The 21,039-nt window shown below is 39.9% G+C and overlaps 1 protein-coding gene across 10 annotated transcripts in view; it reads right to left on the minus strand.

The window, feature by feature from the left end:
• Positions 1 to 21,039, minus strand: part of PTBP3 (polypyrimidine tract binding protein 3) — a 59,000-nt gene that overhangs the window by 20,719 nt on the left and 17,242 nt on the right. For 8 of the 10 annotated variants that reach the window (XM_050328619.1, XM_050328609.1, XM_050328615.1 and 5 more), the window contains 5 exons: positions 18,412 to 18,576; positions 13,413 to 13,523; positions 4,950 to 5,127; positions 1,690 to 1,767; positions 908 to 1,065 (listed from right to left, as the gene is read on the minus strand). In XM_050328619.1, coding sequence (XP_050184576.1) covers positions 908 to 1,065; positions 1,690 to 1,767; positions 4,950 to 5,127; positions 13,413 to 13,523; positions 18,412 to 18,576 — 690 coding nt within the window. The remainder of the gene's footprint in view (positions 1 to 907; positions 1,066 to 1,689; positions 1,768 to 4,949; positions 5,128 to 13,412; positions 13,524 to 18,411; positions 18,577 to 21,039) is intronic. The other 2 variants (XM_050328618.1, XM_050328620.1) reach the window with 2 other exon arrangements.

Below are 21,039 nucleotides of genomic sequence, written 5' to 3' on the forward strand. Positions count from 1 at the left end.
CCTAATTTTAACAGTTATATGGTTAAGTAAAATGTATTGAGTGTGTAAAACAAGAATTTTACTGTGTTGCAACAGGACTGCTTATCAACAATCAAGCAGAATTGTATTTTAAGTCATGGCCTTGGTAAAGCTTGATTTTCGTTTGTTTGGGTTTTTTGTTTGTTTGGTTTTGGTTTTTTGTTTGTTTGGTTTTTAAAATATGTACATGGCTTTAAATTAAGCACAGATCAGTCTGTAATATCTGACTAACAGGAATAAGATTATAGAATAGCCTATGTCACTTCCACTATAAAAATAACTTTCCAAGTCGTCCTTGGTAATTTTACTGCCAACACATGAAAAAAACAAAATCTGGGTGGTACTATGAAAAGTGAACATGTGTATATATTCACTTTTAAAAACAGATGTATGGGGATGTCAATAGCCAAGCATACCCGTGTTTCCTCTCCAACCTGGGAAAAGGTGCAAAACTAGAAAGATCCTATCCGTGTTTAGAAAGGTACTTGATTTGGCATACTTTCATCTCCTTTTCTCTTCCCTCCTTTTTTTCTAATTCCTTGGTTTTTAATAAATGAAAAATTCTTTGCCCTCTTTACAGATAAAGCAGCAAATAGAAGCACATTTCTCACATTTTACCATGGACTTCCTTCTATTTTCAAGCTACACTACTAATAGAGGTTTCCTAAAGTAAATTGTATCAGGAAGCTTTTCACTGATGGCTGGAGTTTTTCAGCCTCATCACTATTACAAACTACCTCAAAGAAGTATAGAGCTGCCCTGTTTTTCACATTATCAGCATAGAGAATTCCTAATTCCTCTTATTCCTTCAGCCAACGTCCATTTCCAAGAAGGATTCTGGCAGTTGGTACAAGGTACTATTTGCATCAGTTCCACCAATCAAACTTACTTCAGGGTTGAGATTGCTGACTAGTAAAACAGAATTTCCTGGAATACCAGTAACAGCAGGAATCTGTCCAGACACTGCTGACGGGGCAACTGTGAGAGAACCAAGTAGTCCAGGAACACTTGGAACTGAAACACCTGGAAGGGTATAAATAGCATCACCTGACATCTCAAAGTGGAAGAGAAAGAAGAGAAAAGCAGATTATGTTTCGCAAAAATATCAGTATTCAACTTAAAAATGCTTTTAAGGAATTTAGTTATTAATAGTACCTGACCAATAAAGCAGAAGTGCCTTCCTTTCAGAGATGAAGAAATATTCAGCTACACAAACAGTCCCAAACAAAAGGGGACATAAATTGTAGTCCAAGAAAGAAGAAAAATAATTCAGTACAAAAGTTTATCCTGTGCTAGAAAGGAAAAGATCACTCAGTCTAAAAAACTATTTATTTCTCACTTTCTAAACAGGAAAGGGGAGACTTTCTGTATTTGCATTGAATGTCATTGTAGTCCTATGATTCTTAGAAAAACAGATGCTTAATTTCTTCTCTAGCAGGTAATCTTTACTATTGCATTTAATTTTTTATTAAACTATAAACTACATCAGTATATTTTTTTTATTACAGAAAGTAATTTTACTGAGTTATATGAGAAAGAGATACAGAATTACTCAAAGGGATACTGTGTTCTGATTGCTCTATCTGAAAACAATTTGCTTTAACCAGGTGTATTCAGATAGCCCACTAGCCATAACTACAAATACCACATTTTCAGAAAACACAAACTTACCAGCACCTTGAGGAAAGCCCAAGGGTTGGGCAAATCCAGTAGCTCCTGTATATGGTACCAATATCGTATTTTGAGTGGCTAGAGAGAGGAGACACATCTAATTAAAACAGATTTCAAAAGTTTTGGAAAACAAAAGAGGTTTCAAGACTCAGAATCAGCTGCCAGTGTTGTTATTCTGACTTTGTGATTACACGTCTTATAAAACGTTTGTGTTAAAATCTCTCACTGAAATCCAAGATCCTATGTTTTACAAAGATAATTTTCAGCCACTTTTGAAGGCAAATATTCTGGTCAGCTTCAGTGTCCCTCTCTAAAATGAAGTTTGGGCAAAACATAAGTTAGACAAGTTCGAATAGGAAAGCATAGCATAAACTAGTATCCAATAACGTTAGTATGTCTGTGGTGTTCAACAGTTTTTAGTCATGTGATGGATATGCATTCTAGAAATTTGCTGAAAGTAAAGACAGTCAAAGATGTTTTGCCATGATAAGATAAAACTATGTCCTGGATATTTATAAAATTAGTATAATCTAAACAAGACAAACAACAACTAATCTGAGATTCTGAATTTCACTAGCTGCTGAGATGCATAAAGTATATGTATTTTGCTTTTTAAAGAGATGTACATTCCCAGTTTGCATAACTTCATAAATAACCAGTGTTTTTTATGGTTCCTCTGGAAATCATAAGCATGAAACAGATTTGGAATAGCAATTTACGGCAGTCCCAGCCTCACAGATGGCTCAGTGAGTTCCACATTAGTATGTGGAGTTAAGTGCTACCTAAGGTAAAAACTTGTGTTCTAAGAGGTAGTTAGGTACAAGCCTGAGTTGTGGATTCTTTCATATGTTAGCAAAACCCAGATTTTTTTCTTTAAAATGAGACATGTATAATGAAAAAATACATCCTACAAGCTTGGTAATATTTCTGTTTTACTAGTCAAACCTCCACCATTGACTAAAATACAGCCACATTCACTAGTGAATGGTCCTTGATACAATGCATGATACAATACCATAAGTATCCATTATGAATTACAAAAGCAACAAATGGAACAGACACCAAAGATCAAGTATTCATGAATACTGCATCACATTACACCTCCCCTTATCTGTGGCAACAAAGTGTCTTTTCATACAAACAACAGAACACATTTATCACACCAAAGCAAGTAATTGTGTTCTTGAAATACATGCACTGGTGCATTATACTGACAAATTCTGGCAATACAGTTATTAATCACTTATTCACAATCTAAAAATGGTAATGGAAAGATTAACAAAGAAATAGATATAGAGCTTTTATTCTGTTGAATAAGACCTGCATGTTGCACATCGATACCAAAATCAGGCATGTAAAAATTGTCAAACTGAACTAATGCTGAAAGATCTGGAATTCTTTGTTGTCTTTTTTTTTTTTTTTTTCTTTAATGTGCAAAATCATTTGCTTCATGGCTAGCAGCTAGCTTTCAAAGCAAGCTAATTCATGTATCTCTGCTTATGCTCACTAGGTGAAGGAACTCTTTAAGTACAAAATATTCACAAAATCTGCTTGTTTACAGTGCAGTATCTTTTCCACCAAAACCAAAACTTAATAGAAAAAAAGTTCAGTTTTGCTATTAAGATAACTTCAAGTCTAGGGAAAAAAAAGGATGTATTATTCTGATAGTTACCTGCTTTATCTTATAGTTCTCCATCCAAAATACATCCAACTAGTAATACATAGTAAAATAGGAAGTGGAAGTGCTGACATGACTCACATCTTTTTCTCATGTTCTGTAACAATCTGTACCAGAACATGCCAATGACAACATATACATGTTGTCACCACTGACAGAAACACTAGGAAGCATGCTCCTCCCCATCTACAGCTATTTTTTTGAAAGAAAAATATCTGTGCAGCTGCTTCATTGTGATTTCACTATAAACAAATTTGGGTATAGACATCAGACTATTCTTCATACCAGCATCTCTGCTGTTCTTACTATTACAGTAAACGAAAACTGTAATACGAAAAACAAGAAGCCTGGAAGAGTGAGGGGAGGAAATGGAGCAGCTTTCATGTGTTATCCTCCAAAAGCACAAAGTTATCTCTGCAAGTTCATCCTTAATCTACTCTAAATGTACTTTTCCCCTTCCAATGACATTTCAAATAGTGCAAGTCTAATTAATCAGAATATATTAGACTTGTAACAGCATATTTCTATAATGCTTTATGGCAAATTCCACCCCCCTCGCTCCAACCCAGCATATAAGGACAGTTGTACATTATGCAAAGATCCAAGGCCTGTCTTTAAGGGCAGCAGTAAAAACAACTGAGAAAGTAGTGAGTGCAACTCATTTTCTTATTCTAATCTAAGCTACCTCACTCAGCTATCAAAAAGATAAAGGAAACCCAGTATCTGCCCTAGCCATCACAGAAAACTACAGGAAAAAATGGAATTATTCCCCCCCCCTTTCTACTGTGCTCATCAACTGGACAGCACTTAGATACCTATTCAACAGCTAAGGTAGCTCTTACTTATGGATTATTGCTAATGATTATCTTAGAGAGAAAGAAAAATAGCTAAAATAGCTCAAATTGCATTATGACCACTTCTGCCAGGTCATCAGATCCATGTGTTTGGTGATTTGCATTATCAGCAAAGCTGATTAAATGAGCATGGCACAGCCATTTAAGCCAAAAGGGCTTCTCCAGTGTCACTTCAAGCAGACACTATCTCCTCTGTGCCATGGAAGTGATTTCTAAAATTCAAGAAAACTTCTAAAATTTTATCTTTCGGAAGGTGACTATAAACATTTATAAATGTGGCATTTTGAATTTTCCTTTTTTTTTTTTTGTGATAAAACAGGCAGCTATCCTAAAATATACTCAAAAAAAGAGCCAACACCCTTAAAACACTTATTTTCACACAGTCTTAGGCAGTCAATGTTAATGGGTGATGACTTTCACTGACCATTCTGATACGCAACATTTATTAAATTGCATGTACTAATTATACCATTTCAAAGCATTTTACAAATGTAGCTTTTTGACAACACTTTAATTTTGCCCATGAGCTTTCCTTGTGTTATAGTTAGAGATATTAATTTATCTTGAGTTGGACTTTCTGCTTTCCATACAAATTTTACTGGACCTAACACACAGAAATGTATGCAAAATGTACCCTTCTATGAACTTGATATGAAGCTAGAGCATAAATGCAACATAAAAATTATTATCTTAGTGTGTATTTATCACTAGAAGTGAAGATTTCTTACCAAAGGCAGAAGAGGTTAAGGATGTGTCCGGAGGTCTCTGGCCATCACCAAAAGGAAGATCAGTGCGAGTGAAATCTCTGCTTTTGTCATTGTTGTACTTTACCTTTAGGCTAGTTAACTTGGAGAAACCAATGCGCAGAGTGCAGCACCCAGGGTAGATACTTTGGCCATCCAAAGACTGAAGAAAAATAATTACGTTTTCAGATTCAAAACACATTAGAGCAGCCACTATTGTAAGTTTATTATTGCAGCCTTTCAGTACTTAGGTACTTTTAGTAGAGCCTGTTGTGACAGGCCAAGCAGGAATGGTTTTAAACAGAAGGGTCAATTTGGATTAGATATGAGAAAGAAGCTTTTTACAATGAAGCTGGTGCACAAGTTGCTCAGAGAGGAGATTGAGCCCATTGGACTGGGCTCTGAGAAACCTGATCTTGTTGAAGATGTCCCAGCTTACCATTCCATGATTTTCACCTTACAACTGTATCCAAAGAGTAATTCATCCTCTGTTTTTAAAGTGCTGTTTTTAAACACTAGGTAGACAATTCTGCTGCTACTATCCTTACCTAAACATCCTGTGTACAGTTCCAGTGTAGTCCAGTAGCTAATAAGTATTACATCACTTTGTGCCAATTGGACAAAACAGAGCTTTAAGCACGACATGTGTTTCTGATCTCACTTGTCTCCCACTCAACACACAATATTAGCTGCTAGTAACAATACTAATTTGGAAATTCTTACTGCATGGAACTGACCCTTACATAAACTCGTGAAGGGTGTGGAGCATCCTGCGAGGAGCTGCTGAAGGAGCTGAGATTGTTCAGCCTGGAGAAAAATGGCTCAGTGGAGACATTATTGCTCTCTACAACTACTTGAAAGGAGAAGTGGGGGTTGCTCTCTTATCCCATGTAATAAAGAGATAGGACAGAAGAAATGGTCTCAAGTTTTGTGAGGGGAGGTTGAGATTGGATATTAGGAAAAATTTCTTCATGAGAAGGGTTACCAAGCATTGGGATAGGCTGGAACAGGGAAGGGTGGAGTCACCATCCCTGGAGGTATTTAAAGATGTGCAGATGTGGTGCTTAGGTACATGGTTTAGAGGTGAACTTGTGCAGTGTTAGGTTTATCATTTGACTCGATGACCTCAAGGTTCTTTTCCAGTGTAAACTCCCGGAGTTTGATTTCAAGTGAAGCAACAGAGTAGGTGGATCCTGTGCTACAGATCATGCTGAAGAAGTGGTGGGTGATTATTGCAGCTGACTCCCTGCTGAGGAGGACAGAAGCACCGATCTGCTGACCTGACTGCTGGTCTAATAGCGTCTCATCTGCCAGGGTCTTGAATCACAGATGTAATGGAAAGACTGCTAAGGCCTTTCCACATATCCAACTATTACCTCCTGCTGCTGTTTCACATGAAAACTAAAGACAGCAAGGGTAAATTGGGAGTTATCAAATGGGGTTTCAAAGCTCTGGGGATGGTGGTCAATGGTGTAGAAACTCAGACTGGTTTCTGCTCAATCCTTCCAATTAAGGTAAATGACAAGAGAAAGAGGTGATGAATTCACCAAGTAAACAACTGGCTCCAGACTAGTGCCAGCAACACGGTTTTGGTTCCTATAACCACGGGACCCTGTTTGAAGATCAAGAGCTGATTAGCAGTCTTGACTGAGAGACTAGCCAACCTAGTAATGAAAGCCTTAAACTAGGAAAGACAAAGGAAACAAAACAAAGCTCCAGTGAGGATACTTCCAATAAGTGCATGCAGTCCAGAAAGTGTCTACAAGACATGATTGTGGGATATCTTGTAGCACCTCTCCTGAGAAATGGACAAGCCTGAATACCACACAGAAGTATCAGTACACCAATGCACGTACTATGGGAAATAAACAGGAACATTTATAGGACTGTGCAAAGTCATAAGGTTTGATTTTCTCTTCATTGTAGAGACCAGGTAGGACAGCTCACATGACTGGTATGTTGTCATGAACGGCTATACGCTTTTATTATGTGAAGACAGACCAGGAAAGCAAGATGTGGAGCTGACCTTTATGTAAGAACACCTGGAATGTATGAAGTTCTGTCTTGAGGTGGATAGTGGGCAAGTTGGGAGTTTAAGATTTAGGATTAAAGGGCAGGCTAGCAAGGCACACTATTGTGTCTATTTTCTACAGGCTGCCTTATCAGGAGGAAGAAACAGAGGACGCCCTTTTACTGACAGCTAGAAGAAGCCTCACAGTCACAAGTCCTGATTGCCACAGGGGATTTCAAATATCCTGACATGTGTTGGACAAACAACACAATGGACAGTAAGGTGGATAGAGACTGGTTGAAAGGCAGATCCCAGAGGGAACAGAGTCTAGGTAGAGGCCTGTCACTAGTGGTATCCCTCAAGATTCAATACCTGACCCAGAAGGGTTTAACTTATTGTCGTGGTTTTGCCCAGCCAGCCAGACCCTGGGGCTGGAGACGGTTTTGTCCAGGTGGATTTCTGGACAAGAAGCCAATTAAAACTCTCAGTAACGCCTTTGCTAATTACATATTTAAGAAAACGCAAGAGAAGGTTCGTGGCATAGTTAAAATTAGGCAGCCATGTAGGAGCGGCAGCGGGCCCTGAGGAGGGTCAGGGCCCCCTCCTCCCCTGGCTTGGGCCGGGGGCAGGTGTGGCACTGAAGCCCCCCCTTCTCTCTTATAAGAGAGTGAAGAAAAAAACTTTAGAGAAGAGCCTGGATGAGAAAAGCTGCAGAAGGAATTCCAGTAAAGAGATAACAGAGTGTCCAAGGTCAAAGCTGGCAGCTGCAGGAGAGAAAAAAAAAGTTCGAAAGAGGGAGGGCTGTTTCTCCCCCCCTTTTGCTCTCTCCCTTCAACAGGGAAAAGACTGAAAAGTAACCTCTGTCACCTGTAGAAGATTGTTGGGGTGAGGACCCCCCATGTGGCTCACAGAGGAGCTTGTGGATGTACTAGAGAACCGAGACTTCATGAGAAGGACTGAGATAAGGCAGAGTCCCACTGAAGATTTATGACCCTGAAGGGATGAGGCTCATGCCGGAGTAGACGGCTTGGGTAAGCTTGGGATCCAAGTGAGAAATCCATGTTGCTACTGAAGATTTGTGACCTTGAGAGAGAGCGCCTTACACCAGAGCAGAAAACGGCTCGGGTAAGGATGTTCAGATCCACGCGTGAGATCCATGCTAGACTCATGCTGGAGAGGTCTATCAAGGACTGTTCTCCCATGGAGAGTGACCTCCACAGGAAACAGGGGTGGACTCATAAGCCATTATCCCCTGTAATCCCGTGGAAGAAGATCCATGGTAGGCAAGTGTCCCCTTGCAAGACCTTCAGGACCTAAGTAACCTCCAGCCTCCGGTCTTAGCCCAGGAGGGGGGTAAGCCCAGCCCTGGAGGCTAACACAGAGCAAGAAAGAAAGAGAAAGAGTTCCAGTTATGACGAGAGTGCTGCGAAGTTATTGAAGAAACCTGGAGCTCCAAGAATGGAGGAAGAAACTGCTTCTCCTCCTTGGACTAATATAAAAGGGGGAGAAGTATTTTTCTGTAAATACACAGTACTTTTTACTTAAGTAAAGTTGTTATATAGTTCCTTAGTAGTTTTTATTTTGCTAGTAATAAATGTTCATACTATTTTCCCCAAATCCAGTCTCTTTTGTCTACATAAACCTTCTCTCAACTAATAGCAATTGTGTGGGGGTTGTGAAAGCAAACTGACCCAGAGCAAAACCACAACATTTTTGGTGGAGAACTGCGGGCACAGACTGCCTGGAGAGGCAGTGGTCGAATCAAACCCCGACAAAAAACTTTTCTAAAGTTTTTTTCTTCACTCTCTTACAAGAGAGAAGGGGGGGTTTCAGTGCCACACCTGCCCCCGGCCCAAGCCGGGGGAGGAGGGGACCCTGGCCCTCCTCAGGGCCCGCTGCTGCTCCTACATGGCTGCCTAATTTTAACTATGCCACGAACCTTCTCTTGCGTTTTCTTAAATATGTAATTAGCAAAGGCGTTACTGAGAGTTTTAATTGGCTTCTTGTCCAGAAATCCACCTGGACAAAACCATCCCTAGCCCCAGGGTCTGGCTGGCTGGGCAAAACCACGACACTTATCCATCAACAACCTGCATGAAGGGGCAGATGCCTCCTCAGCAAGTTCACTGTCAACACAAAGCTGGGAAGAGTGGTCAATGTCCCAGAGGGCTGTGCAGCCCTTCAGAAGGAGCTTGACAGGCTGGAGAAATGGGCAGAAAGGAACCATCTGAAGTTCAACAAAGGCAAATGCGGTATCCTGCACCTGGAGGGGTAATAAAGCAATGCACCAGCACAGGCTGGGAGCAGCCTGCTGGAAAGCAGCTCTGTGGAGAAGGTGTCCTGGTGGACAACCTTGTTTGTCTATTATGTCCATGTGGCCAAGCAGGCCAATGGTATCCTGGGGTGCATTAGGAAGAGCATTGCCAGCAGGTCGAGGGAGGTGATCTTGAGAAGAGTGTTCAGCCCTGGTGAGGCCTCCCCTGGAGTGCTGTGCCTAGTTCTGGGCTCCTCAGTACAAGAGACACATGGAGCTCCTGGAGTGGGCCCACTGGAGGGCAACAAAGATGATTAAGTGACTGGAGTATCTCTTTCACAAAAAAAAGCTGAGAGAGTTGGGCTTGTTCAGCCTTGAGAAGAGATTGAGAGAGGACCTTTTCAATGTCTGTAAGTATCTGAAGGGAGAGTATCAAGAAATATGGATCCAGGTTCTTCTCAGTGGTGTCAATCAATAGGATGAGAGGTAACAAGCAGAAAATGGAACACAGCAAGTTCCACCTGAATATGAGGAAGAACTTCTTTACTATGTGGGTGACCAAGCACAGATCGCCTGGAGAGGTTGTGGAGTTTCTTTTCCTGGAGATATTCTAAAGCCATCTGCACACAAATCCTGCACAATGCACTCCAGGGAATACTTGAGAAGGAAAGTAGGACTAGATGACCTATAGTGGTCCCTTTCAACCTTACCCAATCTGTGAATCCATAAAATCCCTTTTCTCATGAGTAGCTATGCTCAGAAAGATTACTGAGGTAGTATTTTCTGCCTATACCAGTCATAAAAGAATCATGATGGATGAAGGGAGGGGTGGGGAAAAATCACTCAAAAGATACTGGTTTGTCATAATTATTTAAAATAATTTAGACTGAAATTGTAATTCCTGTGAAATCTTTAATTAGGTATAATTTATTATATATATTCTTCTTTAAGAAAATACTATTGCTAACAACCAGGCTATAAGTCCAACTACATTTACTGATTTCCAATATATTCTTAACTTCTGAACACATAGTGAATTTACTTACTGAACTAAAGTGCAAGTAGAAATAGTTAAATATCCTGAACCGTTTCTGTTGAAGCTGAGAATAAAGTCAAGTTCAATAACAAAAGTAAGGTAAAAGTTCCATTCTATCTCATCTTTCAGTAATTTTCTTTTTTAACTGAATCCTAAATAACACTTAATGCTTCGAGGAATCTATTCTATATACTTCAATGGGAATTTTCAGATTTTCTTTCTCTTTAAAATACATGGTCACCTCAATATTAGTAAATAAATAAAATCAAAGTGTCTCAGGCTTAGTTTCAAATAAGTGAAGTGTTTTATTTTTGTCTTTAACTTCACAGTTCAAGTATTATAACCCAATGATTTTAACAGTGCTGTCCCTTCTGCAAAAGTCTTCAAGTACTCAGTTTTCAACATTTAATTATAAAACTACTCATCACTGAGGAAACTAATTAACAGTATTTTTTAGAAATTAAAATATTTAGCCATTATAAGAAAACTTTCAGAATAAGTTGTTTAGATAAAAAATATATTAGGTATTTTCAAAAAAAAAGTATCTGCTGCTGTATAAAGTGAAGGAGAATATTGGTGGCACCTCCGTGGTAACATGTTTAAGAAACAGTAAAAAACCACTGTGCAACAGCTGAGGGATAAGTGAGATGTGAGAAACAATGAGAGAAACATCCCTATAGACACCACGGTCAGAGAAGGAGGGGGAGGAGGAGGTGGTCCAGGCAGCAGAGCAGAGATTCCCCTGGAGACCATGGTGAGGCAGGTTGTCTGTCCCCCCGCAGCCCATGGGGCCCCCAGTGGAACAGATATCCATCCCACTTACAGCCTGTGGGATGGTGTATCAGGTTGCTCTGCCTAAGTGGGGGTAACTAGCTTGAACTTTACCCTATTTGCAAAAGTTATTGGTGGTGCATGGAAAAGGGGGTCATGCTGCTTTTGGTGTTGAAGGATGCTGAGACCAGCCTGAGTCATCAATTCCAAAGTTAAACATTCTGAGGAAGAACAATGTTACCTGACAGAAACTGGCACCAGTGAGGATGTGGTGTACAAGGCACCTGATAAAGGAACAAACAACTGATCCTACTGATAACTTATCTAAAGCTGCTGAGCTGACACAGCTGGTTTGGAGACATCTGACTGACAGTCAATGACTCTATACTATAAAAGCCCAGTCCCACTTTTTAACAGCAGGGGCTCCAAACACACCCCTTCTAGAAGTACGTATGTAGATTCCTCTCCTGGGTGTGGATGCCCCTCAAGGATACTCCTGGATGGTGAGCAAGATATTTGCCCACAGCCACTGCTATCGAGTAATTTTTTTGCTAGCTTTAATATCATTCCTTCAATATTGTTTCAATAAATACTGCACTGTACTATTAGTTATATCTGTACTATGTGCTAAAAAATTCTGATTAATGTTTTTTAGTCTAATTATTATAAATTTAAATAAATAATTTAAATTATTAATATAAATATATTTCTTTTGCCATCCTTAATCCAGTGGGACAAAGTTGTATAAAGGTTAAATTACACCTATATAATTCCTTTAAACATAAACTATTAACTAAGTCTGGGGCTAAGATTGGATCCAGTTGCACTCAGACTCCTCTCTGAGGAGTTTAAAAAGCAAGTGGGTCCTTTCTGCACCTCATGACACAACAGGAGCGTCTCCCTGGTAAACCTTGTTCAAAGCTTCCATTCTGCCCATGACAGAAGGGCCCACACTGGAGTAGTTAAGGAAGGGCTGTATCCTGACAGAACCATCCCAGCTGGCAAGAGGAACAGTGTGAGGAGGAAGGATCAGCAGAGACAAACTCTTATGGAATGACCGCAGCACCCATTCCCTATCCCGCTGCACTTCTCAGGGGAAGGAGGTAGCGGATTGCAAAGGAAGTGGAGCCTGGGAAGAAGGAATGGGGGCATGGGAAAGGTGTTTTTACTTTTGTTTTTGTTCCTTACTTATCCTAAATCGAGTCTGTATGCCCATGACAGTAATTGTTGAGCAATCTCCCTACACTCTCTCAACTCACAAGCTTTGTCACCTCTATTTTTCCCCCTGTCCTCCTGAGGAAGGGGAGTGATAGCAGCTTGGTGGGTTCCTGCAGCTAGCCAAAGCTAACCCACCACAGAAAATATACCTGAGTAGATGAGCTTTTCTTCATCAGTGAGAACATGCATTTTAAAAGTCAGAGTACAATTTCTTTGAAATTAAGAATTTCAAGACGAAAACACTGATTATTGTAAATTTTGCACTGAAATTCAAGCAAGTAAAACGTAATATTCACCTAATTTCTGGGCATTTAACAACACTACTCTTCATTGAACCTTATTGAAAATATTCCATTTTGTTTGAAAGGCAAACCTTTTCGGTCAACTACAGTTACTGTCACTCATCATGACTGACAGTTCTGAGTTTTGTTTTGGTAGAGTGGAGAGACAGGCAGAGCAAAATCCTCTGAAATTCAGCAAAGGCAAATGCAGGATTCTGCATCTGGGGAGGAATAACTCCACGCACCAGCACAGGCTGGGGGCCGACCTGCTGTGAAGCAGCTCTGCGGAGTATGTGGGGATCCTGGTGGACAACAAAGTGTCCATGAGCCAGCAGTGTGTCCTTGTGGTCAAGCAGGCCAATGGTACCCTGGGGTTCATTAGGAAGAGCACTGCCAGCAGGAAGAGGGAGATAATCCAGCTCCTCTGCTCAGCCCTGGTGAAGCCTCATCTAGAGTGCTGGCTCTAGTTCTGGGCTCCTCAGGACAAGAGAGACGTGGAGCTCCTGGAGCAAGTACATTGGAGGGCTACGAAGATGAAGGGACTGGTGCATCTCTCTTATGTAGAAAATAAGAGGGAGCTAAGCCTGTTCAGCCTTGAGAAGACTGAGAGAGGATCTTATCAATGATTTTTGTTTTAGTAGACTCATACACTTGGGTGTATGCTATATATTTGTTTGCAGTTTGATGATAGAGTGCTGTCCTCTTAACTAATGAGGAATGTCAGAAGTTATTCATGTGCATCAAGAGGGTTAGAACAATGAGAAACCATAAAGGTAATGATCAAGATATCCTTAATGTTTCCCCCTTACCAGAGTGGGAAAACCCCCCAACAAGCAAACAAACAAACAAAAAATCAATTTGAATACAGTGTTCTTACCATTTTGGCATAATATGCGTTCATTCCATCGGCATATTGGAGCAAAACTTGGAACTGATTGTTCTTAATGAACATGATAATCTTCAAGACATATCCAAATTTAGAGAAAATCTGTTAAGGAAAAAACATGGACTTTTAGACCCAATGAATAATTCACACACTTTAAAAACTAGCATTTAATATTTCAAATAAACTTCTGAAAAGTATTTCTGTTCTGAGAGCTAAACAAAAATTGAGTGAACTCAGAATTTTGTTTCAGTTAAAAAAAAAATATTTAAAAAAGAGGTTACAAGAGATGGGAAAGAAGGATAAAACTTCCTAAAAGATTTAGCAATAACCGATCAACAAAGAGCAGGGAAGGAGAGCCCAAACAGTCCAACGTCTGCAGAGAAACTGTGGATAATGAATAAGAGTTGAGGTTTGACAAAAGGACTTTCCCAAGTCTTAGAATCATAGAATATTCTGGAGTTGGAACGGACCCATAAGGATAATTGAGTCCAACCCATGTTCCTATACAGAACTCCCCAACAATCACATCATGTGCCTGAAAACATTGTTCAAATGCTGCACCCACCGAGTAACACAGTTATTCAGCTGCGTGCTGGACATTTTGTTCCAAAAGTGTCCTGTGAGAGACAGTACCAAAAGCTTTGCTGAAATCCAAAAAAGATGACATCAGCTGGCTTTCCCTGATCAACCAGGTGAGTTACCTTGTAGAAGGAAATCAGGACTTCCCTCTCATGAAGCCACGCTGGCTGTGACCAATGACTACATTGTCCGCCAGGTGTCTCTCAATACCTCCCAGAATAATCTTTTCCATGAGTTCACCACGCACTGAAGTGAGACTGACAGGTCTATCATTTCCAGGGTCCACCTTTTTGCCTTTTTTGAAAATCGAGAGAACATTTGCCAGCTTCCAAGACAGCTCAAAAATCACAGAGAGGTTTGCGATGACATCAGCAGCTTTTTGAGGATTCTGGGATGAATCCCATTAGGCCCCATAGATTTGTAGGCATCCAGCTGGAGCACCAATTTCTGATTAACTCCCAGTTGATCCTTTCTCACAGTCATGGTCCTCCAGGTCAGGGCACTGAGACCCCCTTGGTCCATCATCCATGTTGAAGACAGCAGCAAAGAAAGCAGTAAAGACCTCTGCCTTGTCTCTGTCCCTGTTTGTGTGGGGACCATCCTCATCCTGTAACAGTGATGACATTTCTATACTACCTTTTGCCATTAACATACTTGGAAAAATCTCTTTCTATTGTCTCCACATTTCTGGCAGCTTCAACTCCAGTTTAGCTTTGGCTGCATGAATTTTCTACCTACAGTGGCAAACAGCATTTCTGCATTCTTCCAGTGTCCCCTGACCTTGCTTCCATTGGGTATACACCTTCCTTTTTTGCCTTATTTCTGAGAGAAGATCCTGTATCAGCCAAACCGGCCTTTGGCCTCACTTGTTTGACTTCTGACATTCGGGAATTGCTGCTCCTGTACCCTCAGGGAGTATTGTTCAATAAGTGACCAGCACCAATGGATCCCAGCACCTGCAAAAACATTTTCCCAGGGGACTTTACTCTGTCATTCCCTGAGCAGCCTGAAATCTGCTCTCCTCATGTCCACAGCTGAGGTTGTGCTGAACTTTTCCTCCTGTCAGCAGATATTTTAAACGTGATCACTTTACGGTCACTCTGGCCAAGACGACCACCAGTCTCCACTTTGCTCACGAGATCTGCTCTGTGGACAAGCAGCAGATCAGGGAGGGCGTCTGTCCAAGTCAACTCCCTTAGGACCTGTTCCATAAAACTGTCATCCAGGTTTTTCAGGAACCTTCTGGCCCAGGCTGCACCAGCTGTGTGATGCTCCCAGTTGTTGCTGGCAAGCTGAAGTCCCCTGTAGGGACAAGGGCAGTTGACTTGGAAGTGTTCCTTAGTTCCTCAAAGCATAATTCACTGGTGTCACCTCCTGGCTGGGAGGTCTATAGCAGACTCCCACAGTGACATCTGCATTATTTGTTTGTCCCTTGATTCTTACCCAGAGGCTCTCCACTGTGCCATTGCCAGTTGTGAGCTCCACACATCCTAACCCTTCTGGTACACACAGTGCCACCCCTCTGCCTCTTCTGCCCTGCCTATCCCTCCTGAAGAGCCTGTAACCATTCAACAGGGCATTCCAGTCACAGGGCTCATCCCACCAGGTTTCTCTTATGCCAATGATGTCAAATCTCTGGGACTGGGACAAAGCTTTGAGCTCCTCTGGTTCACTCCTCACGCTGCATGCCCTGTATAGAAACATTCCAGGTGTGGGACACTGTAGCCAACACCTCATGAAGCAGATTGACAGACCCCATTAATGCCCATTTCCTCAAGTTTTGGCACACTGTCCCATTGCTCATTGCTGCCAAGACTGGTATTTCCCCCTTCCCCCTTCCCAACTAGTTTAAAGCTCTGTCAATGAGTCCCACTAGTTCCTAAGCTAGAACTCTTTTTGCCCTCTGAGACAGGTGCATCCTCAGGTGTCAGTAGACCAGGTGTTGAATAGATCATCCTATGGTCAAAAAACCCTAAATTTTTCCAATTACACCAGCCTGGGAGCCATGTATTGAGCTGATAGATCTGCCTATTCCTATCAACATTATTCCTTGTTTCTGGAAGTCAGTTGAAATGGGAACTGCAAACTGCCTTTCAAGGCAGTACCTTTACATTCTGTACTTCAAACAAATTCTGCAAATTTCTTAGCTAAAAATACAACTTAAATAGGTGGTGTGCTTCCAAAGATCCATTCTCCAAACTGGAAGACAAAGAGGAAAGGAGCAAGACAAGGACCTAGACTGGAACCCACCCACATACTTTACAATCAAATGGTATTTGATTTATGGCAAATGCAAACATTACAGAAATATTTTGAAAGGATGAAATTAAATATATATACACTCAAAATGAGAGTGTGCACTACACGGAAGCAAAGGCACAAGGAGTGAGGACAAAATTAAAGCTAGGATGTATCATGCAAGTACAGAAAAATTATGTCCAAATTAACAGTCAAAGAGGAAAGGTGAGCTTGGGAAATACTAATAGTTTTGTAACAAACTGTTAGAATTAATGCAAAGTCAGGAAAGCAGAAACCCCTGAGAAGTATTAAACCTGCAATGGAAAGAAAGGCCATAGATAAGGATAACTATTTTTGCCAGCCTAGAATCATGGATACAAGACCAGTGTCCCAACCCTTTGTGCCCAGTTTTTCATCTCTCAAAAACAAGATTTTAATGCTGCACTCATCATTTTGTCATAGGAAATGGAACAGAAATCCTTCCACAGCTATTTAAAATTAGCCATTGATTTCCTGTTGATAAAGCACTTCTTCTTAAGAAAGGCCTAAATGAAGCTTCTCAACATATGCTTTTCCATGGTTATATAGAAGACTAAATAGATCTTTTTAAGGTAATGAAATTCAATGCACTCCTGCTTGGTTGTACACCTAAATACACTGTATGTATCAATTTTGTTTCTGCATAGATAAAACTATATTCTGTTGCTTATGATAAATATTTCAAGGCGAATTGTGGTTTAAAAAGTTAATTTCTTAACAAGCAGTTATAACTCACAGAATACAACTGAAGTTTTGGATGACAGCTTGCCTACTAGTGCTCCATATGATGCTATACTTGACAGTGAAAATTTTCACTTGCATTAACCCTATCACACTTAATGCAATGTTAGATTATAGCTACCAGGCACAAAGTGCTGCTTTAATTAGAGGAGACTGCCCCCTGATAAGAACTGTAAATAAGATCCCTTTTCAAATATTGCTAAATTTTATAGACCTATTGCAAAAGTAGTTCAGGGAGGGTCACTGGGTAATTCAGAGACTGAAAATATCATCCTACTGTGCTGAAGTAAACTTTAATCATATTAAACCAACATGAATTTCCTCTTTGCACTGTTAAAACTAGTACAGTTCCCATAACCACAGAAGCTTGTTCTCAGATTATTCTGAGGGCACTAATAATCCTAAGCAGTTGATACAGTATTTGTACAAGCTCAGTAAAGAGTGAACAACACTCAAAAAAAGTTTATATCAGGTAAATTGCTACATCAAAGTGACAATTACTATACTAGTTAATGAGTATCATGGTGGGGAGAAACAGAGTAAGAGAAAATTTTAAGAGATAAGAAGAAAAATAAATTGTTGCTAACAATCATCTATTGTTTGACGTCATAGCAGAGCAGGAAAAAATCTTCCAGGACTGCAGATTCTTGTAAAATCATCCCAATTATTTTAAATCACATCAGTTTAAGCAACTCCTACTTGGGGCATGTTTTTTCCTGCATAAATCTAATAGTAATTACAAAAGCTTTGCAGTATCTCTAAAAACATCAACAAATCCTTTGGGCACAAAGATGTGATCTCGAAGTTACTGGTTTTAAACTTAGAGCTCTCAATAGCATGACCCAAATACCTAGCAGAAATTAAAGTAATGTCTTTCATAGCTATAGTCTACCACTATTCAGGGCTTTCAGAGGTAATTAAATGTCATTCTAACAGTTGATGAACAATCAGAAACATTTGTCAAAGCAACTTGCATATTACATCCCTTGCATGGAATATGAACCCCTAAAATATAACGCACTCTCTGTACTGAGTAACTCCTGTAGTTTGCTAAACTATAGATCCACAAGTTCATAACAATCAGTATTTCACTAATTCATCATGGGGGCATAAATCAGAAGTAACAGTTCAAGTTCATTGATGCTTCCGCAGAAAGAAAATAAGGTAAAAAAACCAACATGAAAAACAGGGTACAGAAGCTTTGTTTACTGGAATTTCATTTGTGTAGAACTATTTTAAACCTAGATCTCTATTTGCAAGAAATAATTTTAAAGTGGCAGTCCTCACTCAAAAGATTAAGGATCCACAGGTACTTAAAAAAATAAATTCATGGATTTACAATAGCAATATTGGAACAGATTGTAATTTTTTTTTTTTAAGCAATCCTCATTACCTGATACAGCATTTCTAAAGTGATAGTGTAAAAAACATTTTCAACAACGATTCGAAGAACAGAACCTTGACCTGGAAGGAGTCCACCTTCACCACCGAAAGCACTTGTAATAGCCATGCTTCCGTGCTGCACAGTATTCACACCTTGCAGTGCAGCCTGGGGTCCCTGAAATTTCAGCATAGCAGAAAGCATAATTAATTTACATACAGATTATCATACTGAAACAAAGTTCTCTTAAAAGAAAAGCATAAAATGCAACTACAAAAAAAAAAAACCATAGTTCCTTCATATGATTGTTGATTCAAATCCCACATTAATAAGGGTAAATTGTACCTCTTCCTCTCCATGCCCCTCCCCTACAACTGATCAGTGTAACTCACAAAATTACAACTATTTTTTTAGTTAAATTGTTACTACTTTATAATGTCATATAACCACAATTTTGCTTTGATTCAGTAAAGCTTGGCCATTCTAGAAATTTTTCCAGCAATATTGTTGATGGCAGTATTAATCATAATATTTTACTAGACTAACAATGAGTCAATGCCCATAAAACTATTTGCTCTGCTTTACTAGGATTTCATTCTCTTCAGGAACTGAGATTTGGTGGGGATAAGCTTAAAGGTATAAACCTGCTCTTCTTTCAGAGTCAAGTTATCAACTACTCCTCAGACTGGAGTTTTGACTCTACACTTGTTTTTCATGGTCTTCAAACCTCCTCTGAGTAGCAGTACTATGGAGAGATGTTCCTTTCCAACTATAATGTTGTGACTTGAAATCATGTCTCAGCTACACTATTTTCCTGGGAGACAGACTAAACAGGGTAAAGATGTTCACTAGTTTCAGAAAAAATAAAACCCTGCAAATTAATCTGTACTTCAGGCCTGAGCCTAGACACTAGGATAATAACTTAGTGTTCAGCTGCACTGCTAAGGTATGAAACTCAAACATAAGAACCATAAGTGCTCCCCCCTCATTTTTAAAAGTAGACAGTATTTTTATAGAAAAAAGCAAGTGCCATGCACCAAGTTAAAAAATAGTCAGAAAGAGATAAAAGGAATCTTACTTGCAAATATATGTATGGTTACATTTGGCTGTTACACAAACCACATCCTTAAAAAAAAACAAGCTTGCTGTTTATTTGTTTTTGCATATAACAAATCAATCCAACGATCTTGGATGAGGAAAGAGTCAAATAACATTTACCAGACTGACAAGCTTACAAGACTTCAGTGTCTTTTGAGTGAGCATAAATTAAAAATGAGCAGTGATTTATGCCCCTATCACTACTTGCAACATTCTTACAGAAAACAAAACCATGATATACACATTGCAGAATATAACTTAGGTAACTAAATAGGAAGTCAATTAAAAATCATCCAGGAATCCAAAAATCCAAACGGATTTCAACCATAATATGATGGTTTGTATAGTCTGATCTTACTGTTCAAAGAGTATTTCCTTGTTTAGAGATTAGGATATAAATCACTCATCTGCATTTTTCAATTCATATTCTTAAGAAATCAATTTTTAGTACTTTAGAACTACAAGGAAGAAATTAATTCTGGTGCTTGGCACGTCTACCAGGCTGCTTTCCAGCTGGTTAGCCACCAGTGTAAAGTGGTACCTGAGGTTAATCTTCAGGTGCAGCAGCTGGCATTTCCCTTTGTTGAACTTTATGAGGTTCCTCCTGCCAGCCCATTTCTCCAGCTTTTCAAGATCCCCCTGAATGACAGCACAACCATTTCATGTGCCAACTACTCCTCCTAGGTCTGTGTTGTCAGTGGTCTTGCTAAGCATGTTCCCCATCCCATCGATCAAGGGATTAATGAAGATGCTAAACAGTACTGGACAAAGTATCTACCCCTAGGGTACTCTACTAGTGACTCGACCTCAGCTAAACTTCATGCTACTTCAGAATCATTTTAGCCTTTCAAATCACCTCACAATCTACTTAACAAGACTGCGTTTAATCAGTTTATCTATTGGGATGTTATTGGAAACAATGCTGAAATTCTTGCCAAAGTCAAGATAAACAATATCCACTGCTTTCCTCTCATCCACCAAACCTGTCATCTCACCATAGAATACCATCATATTTGTCAGACATTACACCCTTTATAAAAACCCATGCTGACTTTTCCTAACCCCTTTCTTCTCCTTAGAACATTTGGATGGTTTCCAGGATGAGTTGCTTCATTCCCCTCCCAAGGACTGAACTCAGGCTGATCAGCCAGTGATTCCCTGGTTCTTCCTTGTTGTCCTTGGTTAGAAGGAGAGATAGGAGAGATATTTTCTTTTTTCCTAGTCCTCTGGAACCTCTTTCAACTTCCACGACATTATAAGAGTGGCATTGCAATGACATTAACAAGCTCTCTCAGCACTCACAACTGTATCTCCTTAGGGCCAAAGACTTTTTACTTATCCAATTCATTTAAACGTTCCCTAGTAAGATTCTTCTCTATTTCTTCCATCAAGACTTTCCTGCTGTTCTCAGTTGCTTGGTAATCCCCAGGGTAAGTCTTAACCACTAAAAGCTGGAGATGGCATCCAGAACTTCAGACTTTTCCATGTCCTTTGTCACCAGGGTCCCTACCCCCATTCAGCAGCAGTCCCACATATTCCAGA

This window comes from Myiozetetes cayanensis, unplaced genomic scaffold (genome assembly GCF_022539395.1).
Source record: "Myiozetetes cayanensis isolate MyiCay16 unplaced genomic scaffold, myiCay2020 scf4, whole genome shotgun sequence".
Lineage (NCBI taxonomy): Eukaryota > Metazoa > Chordata > Aves > Passeriformes > Tyrannidae > Myiozetetes > Myiozetetes cayanensis.